Raw genomic sequence first — 14,084 nt, 5'->3', positions numbered from 1 at the left:
TGTCTCTTTGTGTGACATTTTGTAGATGAAAGCTGGGGGGGGGGGGGGGGCCCGTTCAGTAATCCATCCATGCTTACAGTCCAATGGTGGAAGACTTATTGAGATGCTTTCCTCAATGTACAAATACTCCCTTGCAGATTAAGAAAAAAATCACCGATCCCTCCTGTCTTGTCTAGTCCAGAATCAAGACTTGATGTACACTTGGACAATCTCTTAGGAAGATTACAAGCTTTATTCAAATGAATACACTTATTTTCTTTATTCTTTTTGGCCATCAGCAATGCATCATCAAACCTCTGCAATCATGTCATGTGTCAATGTTACACCTACATGTCTGACACTTTTTGATATTGTGAAACGGCAACCTTCAACCAGCTGCAAGACAGAGTTTAAACATTTAGACATATTTTTATTCCACCTGAGCTCTACAGACACCTTGAGTTGGATGTAACGGTTTGTACAGTGCGGTTGAGTTGAAGCAAAAGACTTAGGTGATGTACAATAGCAAAATAATGAATCATAAATGCTTCTTTGTGTAAAATATACATTTACTGTGATGTAAAAGCACATTGATGGACATTATTAGTTGTGCATCAGCTGTGAAGACCGGTTACGTAACATTGGAGGAGGCAGAGGGCAGCTGCGTGGGCTCAAAGTGTTAAATTATAAGGAGAGGGTTTTCTCTGAGTTCTTGGTAAACACTGAGAAGCGATTGGCTCATCTGCCCCGTGGACACGCCCACACCGAAAGCCCCTGAGATTCGACTTTGCCGGATCTGCTGCAGCAGGCGCTGATAAACAAAGAAATACCACAAAGATAATTTAATGTTAACATCAATCTTAGACGACGCAAAATCGACAAAATGAAGCAGGTATAGGTCTCACCTCGGCCCGCTGCAGAGCCTGTCGTAAACCTAAACTCTGGATGCTCTTTGTAGAAGCAGCCCTCTCGGGAGCCGTCTGCAACAGAGCCTGTGTGAAGAAACGGAGCGGGACAATGCATCTGATCTGGCATCAGTCCGGAATAGTCAGCGGTAGTTGTGCTGTCTGGTTTCAGCTCCAGTCTCATCATTGTGATTGTGTAAGGGGATGATTTAGGTTTCTCTCGAATACAATCCAAGTGCCACAACTAACATGTTTGAGGGTATCACTGATTAGTCTTTCTATAATGCTGTGGTGTGAACTGGTGAAAGACTGGCAATGCAGCAGTTTTCAGTAACCAGTTATATCCTCCTCAAAAAAAAAAACATGTCGCTGCCAAGTATAAAATGTTGCAAATGTCAGACAAAACTCCGCTACTGTAAGTTTCTCTAAAAATGTGTGTTTGTACCTGAATCCGGCGCAGCACAGCATGATGCAGTCCACACACTGCTGCTATAGATGAGCTCTCAACCTGAACCTCCACTGCGGCCAGGGACTCCTCCTCCCCTACATCTACCTGGAGAACAAAGGAGCAACACTTTCATTGAAGTTACACAAGATAAAAAGAAACCTTAATCAATACAACATTCGATCATTCTTTACCTCTTTTGCAGTCAGTTTGACTGTGTGTCCGTTTGGATCTTGCGCGTGGACCACTGAGCCGCTGAGCGCGATCTTGTCTCCGTGGCGTTCCGCTGCGACGCCTCCAGGAGCCTCGGACAACAGCCACTCCAGCAGAGAGAGGCCCACATTTTGAGAAGCCACCTTTGAGCGCCCCTGAGGGTCCAAATCTGAGCCTTTCAACACCAGCGTGTCCCTCAGTAACTCCGACGACACCCGAACGCTTGCCGCATGCTGCTCTCGCTCAGTCTCTCCTCCTCCCTCTCCTCTTCCACCGCGGCCAATCCGGCGTGATCTCAAAAAAGCTTGGATGGGGTCTGTCGTGTCCCTGGGTCGAGATGCGGCCTTTCTATGGGTGGCGATGGGACCGGTCACCTGCAGGGCGTGCAGCCAATCCACTGTCAGCGTGTTCAACGGCAAACTGACGCAACTGTCCTGCAGACCAGGGAGGTTTGCGGCCTCCTCGCCCAGGAGGCCGGTGAGTGAGAAGATGAGCGAGCAGCTGACTGTCATGGGGAAGGATGCTTCACCTGCAGCTGCTAGGGGCAGCGATACTTCCAACGTCTCACCTGGATGGAGATTGTGGAACGGGAAAGAGAAATTTGTGGAGGAGCTTTCCCCTCCTGCTCCGGGAGGACAGGACAGAGGAAACACGGCGATGCTCAGCATCCAGCCTCGTTCCAAAACATAAGGACTTGAATTATCCAGGACACATGTCAGGTTCAGGGAGTCTGTCTGAAGTAATCTGCTCCAACCGGCCATGGCGTGACATCTGATTGGCTTCTCCTGGATGGGAAGAGGCTCTTCGGTATTTGTGCTGGCTATCAGCAGGAAGCTGATGTTCAGCACCTGATTCAGGTGCCGCAGAATTTGGTTTTTGGATTTGATGGCAGTTTTCAGCAGGGATGCTCTGAAGGAAAGCAAAGAAGAATCACATTTACATCAACAGAAACATAATATTAACTCCATCAAATGTGTACTGTGTTGGGTATACCTTTCACAGACGTCCCCGATAGCGGACAGGAGGTCCCTGACGCTGCGGCCCCCCTTTGTGGAAGGCACCGTGGGCAATCTTGCATCCTCTCTTTCCACAGGTAAGGTCATCCTCTGGAGCTGCCCTCTAACAGACAGTCCCAGCAGCTGAACTTCCCCTTGTATGTAAAAGCAATACATTACATACAGCGGTGTTTACTGAAAGCAGTAGCTGCCAGAGGGAATTTGTCTTAAGGTAGGCATTTGTAAAGTCAACACCTCCGTGCTAGGCCTGCTTACCTGCAGTGTTGCATGTAGGCTCAGCCAAGGCGACGACTCTGCACACATTCAAACTCGTGGGGCTTTGGAGGGCAGCGTCTGTCATACTGGATGTCCCTACATCCCTCTGTTGGCCTTCTCCCTCAGATGATACCTCTGATAGGTCCAGTAGCAGCAGGTCTGACCCGGTGCTGTAGTAAAGACGCTTTTTATCCACACAGCCACACATCACAGGCCCCGGTACACAGCCCTCAATAAAAACCGTCCTGTTTCCCCCTCCCTCCGACCCTCCCTTGTCTGATTTTATCAACACCACTCTCCCTTGTTCGCCCACTGCCACCAAACACTGTGCGTGTCCTGGACCAGTTTCCATGACACCAGATGCTCCAACAAATACGACTGGCTGCTCGAGGCTGTGGAGGACTCTGAGCCGCGATCCTGGGGGACGCAGAGGAAGAAAACACAGGCGCCCGTCTGGCAGGCCACATAGGATGACTGGTGACTTGGCGAGGGCGGCGTCGATCCCAAACAGAAGTTTGAAGAGGACCGGCTCGAGGCATGAGTGGCCGCCACTTGCAGTTGAAGAAGTGGAGGGGGAAGATGGCGGCGTTGCAACACTAGAATGGACACAAGTCAGCAGAGGCCTCCTTCTCATTCCCGTCTTTCCCTCCGCCTCATTGTGTACATCTCCTGAGACCAGTGGTAGACTGAATGAACTGAGCATCTCATAGTTTGAGGATCTGTACGAAGTCAAAACCCAGGACGTGTCTCTCTGAGAAAGAGTCAGGAGGACAGAGCCGACGAGGAGCAGCGATAACACTCCTTCTTCTGCAACAGCAAGAAACTCAGTGGACATTTTCAGTTCGGCTGGACCGGAGGACGCGTCAGCTGGGGAGCTTTGAGCTCTGCCGAGGTGAAAGGTCACATAAGGAAGAGGCATTGACAAGATTAAACATAACCAATTTTATAGTACAAATGGGCAATTATTCATGTACTTGGACTACATATGCACCAGAGGAACACATTTTTCGACCACCTACATGAGGGCTCATACCTGGATGGCAGAGATTGTAAGCTGACACAATAAACGCCGCTTCTAGAGGCTACATAGAGGAACTGCTTGTCATGACTCTCAACTAGGTCCGTCACAGGAGCAGGACACTCGATGACAGCCTGCAACAACACACAATCACAGAAAATGTAGACAGCAATGTTACCTAGCTTTGCAGTTTACTTGTGATGCCTGACCAGTGTGCAGTGTGAGGTATATTACCGTGAGTTTTCTGTCCTGAGAACTGAAGACATAGACCTCGTCGTTGCCAGTGCAGAGGAACACATCTGTACCAAAACCAAACTTGAGCCTCGGTGTGCATGATGTTCCTGAAAAGCCAAACTCTGCCCAAGTCTCAACAGCACACCGTCCTGCCATACCCAAAACACCGACGAAGAAGAAGAAAAAACGGACCAGTCTGCATATGTGACGTTAAGCACACTGTTATCTTAGTGAGAGACAGTAAGACGGAACATGTGTGGCAAAACAGGAAGCGCTGCTCCTGGACCGGTTGTTGACAGAGGATGGGACGACGGGACGCCCTCATAAAATTCCGCGCGTCGCGGTTTAGACCAATAACAGCCAAAACTACATTCCCCATGACACACAAACGGAAGGCTGATGTCAGACGGTGGATGTGGGTTTGGTGTTTATTCTTCTTTCTGGATACAAGGAAGAGGGTGAGAGAATAGAAATGTGTTATGTATTCTTCTAAAAACAATTAAAGTGTAGATTGTTCGTTTTTGTTTCAGCGCCAGTAAAAGTTGACGGTAAAAGTTGCTCGCAGCAACACTAGGTGGCGTACCTGTGCATTTTTCATGAAAACGTCGATCGGGTGATCCACGAAGAAGAAAATACGTGACGCTCGTGGTCTTCATCAACCAATCAAAATACTCGACCTAAACATTTGCCGAAATTTGAAAACACCCTTTAGCTCGGTGGCTGCAGTTGGTAAAACCACTGACTGTATTAACGCTTTATACAATGGAGCTGATAAACGAAGAGGATATCAAAATGTATTTTTATGAGAACAGACTGAAAACTTTCGAGGGGTGGCCGTTTGACGAAGACTGCTCGTGTACCCCGGAGAACGTGAGTGGACGTTTAAACTGTTTGACTTTGGCTACACGGCTACTAGCTAGCTAAGCTAGCACAACAAGTAAAAGTTAGCTAGCTCTAGCTAAAGTAAGAAAACCGTAAATAATAGTGGTCAAATGTATCATTAGAAGTGTTTTGAAGGAATACCTGCATGCTTTGGAGCTTAGGCACAGGATTTGAATAGTGTTACGTTAGATTTCACTGGTTTTAGTTAATGTAGCTAACTAGTGGTAGCTTGGAAAGTGACTTAACCGATTAATCAATTATCAAAATAGTTAATGAATTAATAGTTAATTGACACATGTTCTGTGTATCTACTGTTATTCTGCTTATTGTTTCTGTTTAGGACATTTTTGTTTCGTAATAAAAACCTTTATTGAACAACTAAGTGATTGTTGATTAATATTTCTGTCTATCAACTCACCATTTCACCTTATACAGCTACAACAAATATCATTTGTATTCATGTGGTCTGTTTGTATTTGCATTTGTTTCTCCAGATGGCCAAAGCTGGCTTCATTCACACCCCTTCAGGGAACAGCCCAGACATCGCGATGTGTTTCTTCTGCCTCAAAGAGCTGGAGGGGTGGGAGCCAGAGGACGACCCACAGTAAGAGAACCACATCATTAGGCCCATGAGTCAGACATGCCAATAACATGACAGCAGATTTATGCAGCTTCCTTTCTTTATCAATTTAAGTTCATCGTATTAGTAGTCAAATTCTATAGAGAAATGTAATATATGACTCGGCACGGACAAATAGCAAGATAAATGGCTCACGGCAAACAATGGCACAAGATAAATTCAGAAACCATATAGCTAAATAATAAAGTAGGTTGCAAAGTGAAATCATTTGATACATGCATATGGTTAAAGTGGCACTCTGGTGATTTTATATTGCACTTCCATAAAGTTAAAGGCGTTTGAGAGACTATGGTCATAGGCAAAGATACCTCAACCTTTTTTTCCTTATTATGGGTCAAGCTCCAAAAACACTAGATCCCTTAATTTCCCATAAGGTAATGCAATATTATCTCTTTTTTCCCCCTTTTTTAATTTTTTTAGACATGCCTGGTAAACAGCCAAGTCTTTTAAACTCTATGTTTATAACACAGACTTTGTGTTTAATACGTTTTAGTCTCCAAGACATCATCAAGGCTATTTTCTTCGACTTCAGAAACATAAACTGTTTTTGCAGTTTATGTTAAACTGATCTTAAATGTGTCGAATCTGCAGATTGCCTTGTCAAACTTTGAAACTGACTGGCCAAATATGTGTGTAAATGACCACCAAATGATTTGGCATGCACACATTTTTAAGGCAGTTTTCTCGACCCAGGGACACGTACCCTCTTTGGCTGACTAGTAACAAAATCTTACTGTGTGGGAGATGCGGTGATGGAAGCAATGGACAAAATAACCGACAATTTTAAAATTAAAAATGTCTAAGCCTAGACTAAGAGCTCTTAACATTCATATTCGAGGCTGTAGTTCAACATGTTGCAAAGCACATGTCCTTTTTTAACTGTCCTCTCTTTGGTGTGTGAGAGTTTACTTTTGACCTCTGCTCCATTTCCAGTTAAAATGTTCACTTGTTGTATAAGATGTTATAATCCAAAAGACGTTCCTCCTCGGTGTGTTGCATCATTTTGCAGTGTTCTTGACTGATGAATCAACACTTCAGGCATTAACTATGTGGACTCTTTAACTATGTAAATATTCAATTTATATTCATGGTCATTGAAATGGAAATGTGAAATCACTGTTGGTGAACTTAACAGTATGTGGTGTGTATAATTCAGTGTTAGTGTTTTACCAGCTGTCTTCTCCACAGCAAGCAGACTTGTATTGGTAACCAGACTGTTAATTTCTAAGCAGAAACCTAAATAATTCATTTTTTATAAACATTTTTATGATGTTGTTAGAGTACAGTGCGTGTTACGATGTCCATTCCTTCCATATGTGTGTGTGCGCACATTTTGCACATGTTCCTTGAAATGAGATATTTGTCTCCCCCTCACTCTTCCACTTTTTTTTGTCGGTAGGAAGGAGCACACATCTCATTCACCGGCCTGCCAGTTCATCGCCCTGAAGAAGGAAGTAGAAGAGCTGACTGTGGAGGAATTCTTCAAACTACAGAAGGAGAGGCGCAAGTTCATCATTGTACGTTGTTCAGGGAACTCCATACATTTCAAATTACCGACTTACATAATTTAATAAATTGACTGTTGGATTAAACCGTGTACCTGCCAACATACTTTTCCAATCCGTTCTTTTACCTTTTGTTTTTTTCCTTACATGTCTTAAACGAGAGTTAATTGTGCAGCAAGGCTCCCATCTCTGAAATGTTACGAGCTTCCTGTGAGAACATTATGTCTCATCCAGATTTCGTTCCCTCTACTCGCAGAACAAATCCTGTAACGAGGTCATCACCAAGTTTGAAGAGGCAGCCAAATTAAGAAGAGCAGATCTCATCAAGACAGCCATGGGGGAAGAGTGACACGATAATAGATGCAGATGAATGAGATGTGCGCTGTGTGAGAGATTAATTGCTGGCTGAAGTTATTTCCATGTTTCCTTTTATGTCTTCACCTTTAACGTTTTTCTGTTGTCATGCTATCTGTTTTTATCATTAAACTTGTTCTTTCTAGTTACCCGTGTTCGTTATTTGAGGGGGGATTCAGATGGGAAATGTACTAATGTCTGAAAATATATTAAACCAGCCGGAGGAAAGCTGTACGACCCCATTCACTCAAACTGTCTGGCTTTATGTTACTATGACACCTCGGTGCTGGTATTCTTGGCTTGCTCTGTCCAGTGGTGCATGTTCACCAACTCCATATACAATTTTCAAATATATTATCCTTGTTCTCGCTCTTTTTTTATTTTGTTATAGCACAGCTGGCTGTAGACTCGCTGCGTAAACGCCTCCCTAATATTCAAGTCCCTCCCAGACACAAGCTGCTCAGTGAGGGTACTCTTGTGCAGCTCTGACTTCCTTCAGTCAGTCAGGGACAAGTTCACCTCCATCTCCGCCTTTAGATTTCAATTAATAGCTCTGCAGCATAACCTCAACACCATTGTCGGGATTTATTTGCGCATCTCGTAATGAGCGCGTCAACGTTTGAAACACCGGATCAACACTAGAAAATCCGCGTTACGCATGAGTTTAAGCCATCACCGTTACGCGTCAATTCCACCATCACTCGTTCGGGATGAAGGTTACCTTTGGCTCTCTGGTGATCACAGCCGGCATCTGCGGTATTTTGAGCTTCGCTTCTTTGGCGACTTCCCTCGGAACCAAATATTGGTACATAATCGAGATGAATCCTATGAATACGAGCGACTTAGAAGACTTGAGCTCCCACTCGGGACTGTGGAGCATCAACGAAGGTAGGCTAATTTCCCCCAACTCTCTCTCTCTCATAATCAGTTAAATAATTAACCCAAATACTGGTATGTACATAACTTGGATGCATTTTATTGTGACATCCAGGTGGAAAGATGACGGCAGACGCTGACTCCTATACAGCTGACTACTCTAGGTACTCTGAGACTGAGCGGAGTGAGTCTCTCCTTCATTTTAGCTCATCTTAACACATACTGCTAATGAAGTTCCAATGTCAAAACAGCCACAACTCTACTAATCCATCTGTTTTGTGTGTGTGTGTGTGTGTGTGTACGTACACACATAGGCATGCACAGTGCAATAGTGGTGGTGCTTCCCTTCAGCCTGGTCCTGCTGCTGTTTGGTGGGATCTGTGGATTGGTCAGCTCCCTGGCTCGGAGCCCCATCCTGCTCACCCGGACGGCCGTCTACTTCTTCATCTGCAGTAAGTTGAGGTTCAGTTCCTTCTCTCTGCTCTCACTGTATCCATCTCCAGCTCTAGTGGGGCTGTAGAGCCCCGTCTTTGTGCACCCTCCATATATATTTTTAGCAGCTATTCAAGACCAATCCATAAAAAAAAAATAAAAAAACAACGCCCAGTGGCTCTCATTCATCAAGATGAATCAGTGCTGCCATTACTACCACCACTAGTGGCAATACTTCAAAGAGCTTCAAAAGATGGAGCAGTAGTGAGTTCCATCTATAGAATGGACAACGCTCTCCCACAACTGCTGCTCCTGTGTTTTCTATCCAGAAGACAGTGCTGCTTTTGTCACATTTAAGATTAAATTGTGTTTGCAACATTGATACTACACGTTATTGCCAGTAGGTTGTAGGAAAGATGCTAATAAAAACGAGGTGCACAAAAACAACAACACAGTAAGTGCAAGAGAGCGGTGCGCATCAAAGTTAGCTTTAGCTACATGCATGTGTGCAGTACATTGGGCACTGCTTCTGCAGCTGTCGATGTTTCTCGGTGCGTGTCCCTTCCAAATATACAAGTAAACACATAAATAAACACAGAAGCAGGATGATCAAAAACCTGATTAAAAGAGCACAGAACAGATACAGTTTTATGGTTTAGCTCAGAAAAGGGTCACAATCAATGGTTGTGATTTACGGTAGTCCTCTCCACTCATACGGCATTTAATGCACTGATTATATTACAGAGGGAAGTGGAACACTAGGAAGGTGCAATTTATATGGCTGAAGTGTGGCAGTAAAGCAAGGCCATGTGGTTAATTTGCGCAGACGAGAACACTTTATGTGCAGAGGTGAAGTTGACCTCACTCATAGTTATTGACCTCATGTGGCCAAAGGGACTGACATTTATTACCACCAAAGACTGATTGGCTGTTAGATCTGGCCATATTGGTTAAGTATGCATGAAGGGGCAGGTGTGTTTTAGTGTCTGTGTGTGTGTGTGTGTGTGTGTGTGTGTGTGTGTGTGTGTGTGTGTGTGTGTGTGTGTGTGTGTGTGTGGCTGGCAGCTCTTGCTTCTGTTACATCAGAAGGCTTCATCCTGTACTCTGTCGGATGGGTTATGAGAGCTTGTATCGGTCTGTGGGGGAGGCACAACAAGGAAGTAAATTTGCTTCAGAAACAATTGCTGCCAAAAATGTGCATCTTTCTAACATTCTGTTTTTCGTTTCATACCGTCTTCAATAACACTCGATGAGTCTCAAAAACTGACATGTGTTTTGATTTAGAGGAATATCTATAAGTTGCTGTCTTTTCGTACATCATCTTCTCTGCTAATGTGCTCCTCAACCCACTCTGTGCAAATGCAAAGCTAGCATGACTGTTGATGCTGCACCTGTCAACAACATAAGATGATCTTTAAAGCTACACAACGTAACGTCTTAGTAACGTCCGTTGTTAAAATGGATACGTTTTCCCGCTCAGCACTCGCCTGTGATAGCGAGCCTGCTTTTTCAAGTCACTCATGTCGATATTGACGATTATCCTGATAATGGAGATTCAGCACAATTGTGAGTTGTTGTTTTTTATTATTGCAATCAGCAATACAATCCTACACCATCCCATCCCTAGTCACAGACAAATGGTACTTGTTTTTTGGGCCAAAAAATAAATCTGGTGTTCCAATCCTTCCCTTTTAAGCTGCCTGCCACACACCGACTTGGTCATTATTTTACTTTCAAACAGATTGTATAAATTAGGAGAGTTAGATTACCGTTAACCATGTTAGCACCATTATGTTAATCTGGGTATTTGCAGTAATGAAGTTATTGGTGTGCACAATGGACGTAGTTCCTGAACATCTCTTGGGCGCTCCCCTTCCAACGCCTTATGATCTCTATCAAGAGGACCTTGTGATGGGTAAACACTTACTTTAAAAGACTCCTTGTGTTCTCCCTTTTAATAGGCAGCGCATGGCGATGTGTGGAATGTAAGAAGGCTTGAATTGGATTGAGTTGTCTTGGGAACTTTTTGACTGTCTGAGTTCTAAAATAGCCGCCTCCAGGCAAGGCATTTATTTTGTTTTTAGTGTCTTTGCTGTCCCCCAAATTTATCTTTGCCCTGTTTGTTGTGCAGCGTTCTTTTCACTCTTAAAATGATATAATTTCAAAACATTCTGTGGCAAGTTGATTAAAGTTGATCACCTGTGCTTCCTCAGTCACTGTGTATTGTGTTAATAAACCCCCAAAACAAACAGAAAATGAGATCATGCCTGATTGCATTACATACACACACACATGTATATGTATGTATATATATATATATATATATATATATATATATACTGTATATATTTAATATCAGAATTCTCTGTTAGTGCTTTGTTCCGTCTTTGTTCTAATGCTGCAACTTCTGTCCTCACCAACCATTAAAAAGCCTAATGGGTATTTGTCTGGGTTCCCTGCAGGGCCATTCCACTGCTTCCCTTGTATTTCATTTTCAGGGTAATTGCCATTCCGAGGAAGGTTTCCTCTGAAATGAGAATATCCACAAAATGCTTCCATGTTAAACAAACCAATCCACACTTAAGAAGTACATGATATGTCGTCATTAATATTGTGTCGCTGACCCACAAACATTAATGTTGTTGTTGCTGCTGTTTTCTGCGTTGTAGTGTCTGAAAATCTGTTTTGACTGATTACAGTAACGGGACCAGTAGGACAATACATGACAATATGAAATACAAAAGACTGTCATTAGTTTTGCAGGTATTGATCATGAACATAATTATTGGACTAATTCTAGTTAGGGAAATCACAGAACGTTTTTTGTCAAATGCACCAAATTGTGTGGCATGTCATCCAATAGCTGTTGGGATATTTCACCCAAAATCACAAATGGCACCTCATGGTGGCACTGGAGGACAAGTCAGGGGATCGTCAACAACATTAGGATTCATCTTCTGGGGACCACGAATGTCTGTTTAACATTTCAATACAATTCATCCAAAAGTTGTTGAGACGGTTTTGTCTGGACCAAAGTAGCAGACGGATATATCTCTCCATCTCTCTCCATCCACAGCTAAAAATAACCACAGCAACTTCCCAGAGCCCAGGCTGACATGTTGCCTGTTTGTTTGGCTAAAAACAGTCCAAACCTCAGAGGTATTCAGTGTCATTTCACAGAAGATTTTTTTAAAAAGCAGAAAAATCTACCAGTACCAGTGAATCTTATTTTATTTTTGCTAAAAAAAAAAATGGTGTTGACTTTTTTGTTTGAGCTGTAGCAGTAGTGCTAGTAGAGGTAATAGTCCTACATGTACAATACATGAGGCAGTTTCCGGTCTGTCTCTGATTTGTGCCTCTCTGCATAAAAATGAGACTTCAGATGCTGCCTCCTGCTCATTCTCTGAGCTCGTAGCACCTCGGGGTGCAATTGTAATAAAACAATTATTATTCCCGCCCTGGGTAGACTCCGCACTCCACTTGCATCCCCTTAAAACCAGTAGCAAGCGTTCCAAATGTAGAGGGTTTCCAATAGCAACACTATGAAACTTGTGAGGACTGTGTGCGTGTGCCTCAGTGGTCTCCGATGACTACTGTGTCAGCAGACGACACATACGTCAGTGTGTTTCCTGTCTCTCACAATATGAGATTTTGGAAAGCTAATGGCGTGATGTTATTGCTGGTTTTATTGATGAGCTCTCAGCACGCAACTCTGACTGGTGCGAATTTCCGCTTCATAATTGCTGGAACACGATGACTTGAGTGTTTGTTCCTTAGAACATGAATATATCTAAAATGTTTTTCAATCAACAGATGGCCAAGATACTAAGTAAAGCACTAATTTAAGTGTGTATGCATGTGCAATGCATCTCTCTCCAGGTCAGCTGACCCTGAGCGGTGTGAGTCTCTACATCGTCTACTCGTACCAGGCCCTGGCTGAGATCGAGAGGGTGGTGGGGCCGGAGGGTCTGGCCTATATTGACACCTCCTTCGGCTGGTCTCTGGGTCTGGCCGGGCTCTCTTACGGCCTGGAGCTCCTCACCAGCGTATTGCTGCTGGTGGCTGCACGAATGGCCAAGCGGCAGCATGGCCGTCCCACCATGATCTGACACCATGCAACACATTCAGTACGGAGGATTGAACTGCACTGAACTGCACGTGTTGCCGCCATGTGGTTCAGCCTTAGAACAAGGTAACAAACAATAGCTGGACACGATTAAGGCTTTCACTAAATATACATGTTGAACTAAAGATGTTTTGGACTGTTCTTAAAAGAGTGTTTTATAAGTTAAATGTCTAAATTAAACTGCTTCAGAGTGGCGATCTGGTGATTTACATCAAGTGAAGTGAAGTGGAGGGGCTGCTCTGAGTTAAATTTGACCAATTGCGCCCTCTTGTGGTTAGAATTGAAGTGGCTCCTTAAATCCACCATGTGTTCACCTGACCATGCTTATTGTCATATAGGAATGTAATGTGCCAAACTAAACTGAGAAACTCACACTTTAAAAAACTTTCATGATACTTTAGATCTATAGATACACTTTTATTCTCACATTTCATATCGTCTATATTTCTAATGCCGGTTATTTGTTGTAAGCTGTATTTGTTTGTTGCATTTTGAGTTTGCAGCGTTGGAACACGAGTAAAACTTAAGTGTTGTATGTATGATAACATGTTAGCTACATGTTTTTCTACTGAAAATGTGTAATAAATATTTGTTCCACATAAGTGCAGTTTAAAAATGTTACATTACTGCAGCAACATTGGTTCTCTGAGAACGGTTCCCGTGTTCCTTCAGTACTGCGGGTATATGATCCACAACAGTGTCTGTATCATTCAGTGTCTTTACTTCTCAACCAGTTTCTAACCATTGATCTAGTCTCTAGTTTGCCATTGTTGGTTACTTAAATCTGTTTCACAGCAGAGAGAGAGAGAGAAGCTACTCATCATGTTTTAGTGCCAGTACCAGAGTCTCTCTCTCTTTGTTGCCCTGAGCACTGCAACATTTGCACACACTCCAAAAAAAGACCAAATAGATTTCAGACAGACATATTTCAGGGCTTGAAATAGCAGCACTTGTGACCGGGAGATTTGAACGTCAAAGGCAGTTTGTATTCTTTTGGCAGCAGTAGTGAGCCGAGTGGGACGACCGGATTCCTGCTGCTGTCACTCATTAGCTCGCTGAAAAACAAAAACGCACGTCACCAGATACCTTTTTTTTTTTTTTAGATGTTCCTATGGCAACCTAAACATGCTGTGCATCCACACAAGGGATGAAAAGTGTGTGTGAGAGAGATTCTGGTCTAAACAGCTGCTGCTTCACTGCAGGA

At 43.6% G+C, this 14,084-nt stretch overlaps 3 protein-coding genes across 4 annotated transcripts; 2 read left to right on the top strand and 1 right to left on the bottom strand.

Moving 5' to 3' along the window:
* Positions 1–217: 217 nt before the first annotated feature.
* On the bottom strand, positions 218–4,364 carry faap100 (FA core complex associated protein 100). 2 transcript variants are annotated; one of them, XM_076093400.1, is made up of 8 exons: positions 4,066–4,364; positions 3,847–3,965; positions 2,814–3,697; positions 2,536–2,692; positions 1,524–2,451; positions 1,330–1,437; positions 885–971; positions 218–790 (listed from the first exon to the last, which is right to left on the bottom strand). In XM_076093400.1, the coding sequence occupies exons 1-8, from the start codon at positions 4,219–4,221 to the stop codon at positions 659–661; spliced, it is 2,571 nt and encodes an 856-aa protein (XP_075949515.1). In that variant the 5' UTR covers positions 4,222–4,364; the 3' UTR covers positions 218–658. The 2 variants fall into 2 exon arrangements, with proteins under 2 accessions (XP_075949515.1, XP_075949516.1); XM_076093401.1 differs by lacking the exon at positions 4,066–4,364 and having other exon boundaries at positions 3,833–3,959.
* Positions 4,317–7,591, top strand: birc5a (baculoviral IAP repeat containing 5a). Its single transcript, XM_076093407.1, has 4 exons — positions 4,317–4,935; positions 5,442–5,551; positions 6,987–7,104; positions 7,349–7,591. The coding sequence occupies exons 1-4, from the start codon at positions 4,828–4,830 to the stop codon at positions 7,439–7,441; spliced, it is 429 nt and encodes a 142-aa protein (XP_075949522.1). The 5' UTR covers positions 4,317–4,827; the 3' UTR covers positions 7,442–7,591.
* Positions 7,592–7,716: 125 nt separating this feature from the next.
* tmem235b (transmembrane protein 235b) lies at positions 7,717–13,438 on the top strand. Its single transcript, XM_076093408.1, has 4 exons — positions 7,717–8,334; positions 8,438–8,527; positions 8,637–8,774; positions 12,634–13,438. Exons 1-4 carry the CDS (start codon positions 8,157–8,159, stop codon positions 12,861–12,863), a joined length of 636 nt encoding a protein of 211 aa, XP_075949523.1. The 5' UTR covers positions 7,717–8,156; the 3' UTR covers positions 12,864–13,438.
* The last annotated feature ends 646 nt before the right edge of the window (positions 13,439–14,084 follow it).

This window comes from Anarhichas minor, unplaced genomic scaffold, assembly GCF_050575085.1.
Source record: "Anarhichas minor isolate MPS153535 unplaced genomic scaffold, ASM5057508v1 ptg000017l, whole genome shotgun sequence".
Classification (NCBI taxonomy): Eukaryota; Metazoa; Chordata; class Actinopteri; order Perciformes; family Anarhichadidae; genus Anarhichas; species Anarhichas minor.
This window is presented reverse-complemented; position numbering and strand designations above follow the sequence as displayed.

Excerpts from the sequence above, each read along its gene's own strand:
- faap100 (XM_076093400.1), bottom strand. The coding sequence starts at position 4,221 with ATGGCAGGACGGTGTGCTGTTGAGACTTGGGCAGAGTTTGGCTTTTCA. Across the intron at positions 3,966-4,065 it reads CTCAGGACAGAAAACTCACG|GCTGTCATCGAGTGTCCTGC; the intron begins GTAATATACCTC and ends GTGTTGTTGCAG. Across the intron at positions 2,693-2,813 it reads GCCTACATGCAACACTGCAG|GGGAAGTTCAGCTGCTGGGA; the intron begins GTAAGCAGGCCT and ends TTTACATACAAG.
- birc5a (XM_076093407.1), top strand. The coding sequence starts at position 4,828 with ATGGAGCTGATAAACGAAGAGGATATCAAAATGTATTTTTATGAGAAC. Across the intron at positions 5,552-6,986 it reads GAGCCAGAGGACGACCCACA|GAAGGAGCACACATCTCATT; the intron begins GTAAGAGAACCA and ends TTTTGTCGGTAG. Across the intron at positions 7,105-7,348 it reads AGAGGCGCAAGTTCATCATT|AACAAATCCTGTAACGAGGT; the intron begins GTACGTTGTTCA and ends CTCTACTCGCAG.
- tmem235b (XM_076093408.1), top strand. The coding sequence starts at position 8,157 with ATGAAGGTTACCTTTGGCTCTCTGGTGATCACAGCCGGCATCTGCGGT. Across the intron at positions 8,335-8,437 it reads ACTGTGGAGCATCAACGAAG|GTGGAAAGATGACGGCAGAC; the intron begins GTAGGCTAATTT and ends TGTGACATCCAG. Across the intron at positions 8,528-8,636 it reads TGAGTCTCTCCTTCATTTTA|GCATGCACAGTGCAATAGTG; the intron begins GCTCATCTTAAC and ends GTACACACATAG.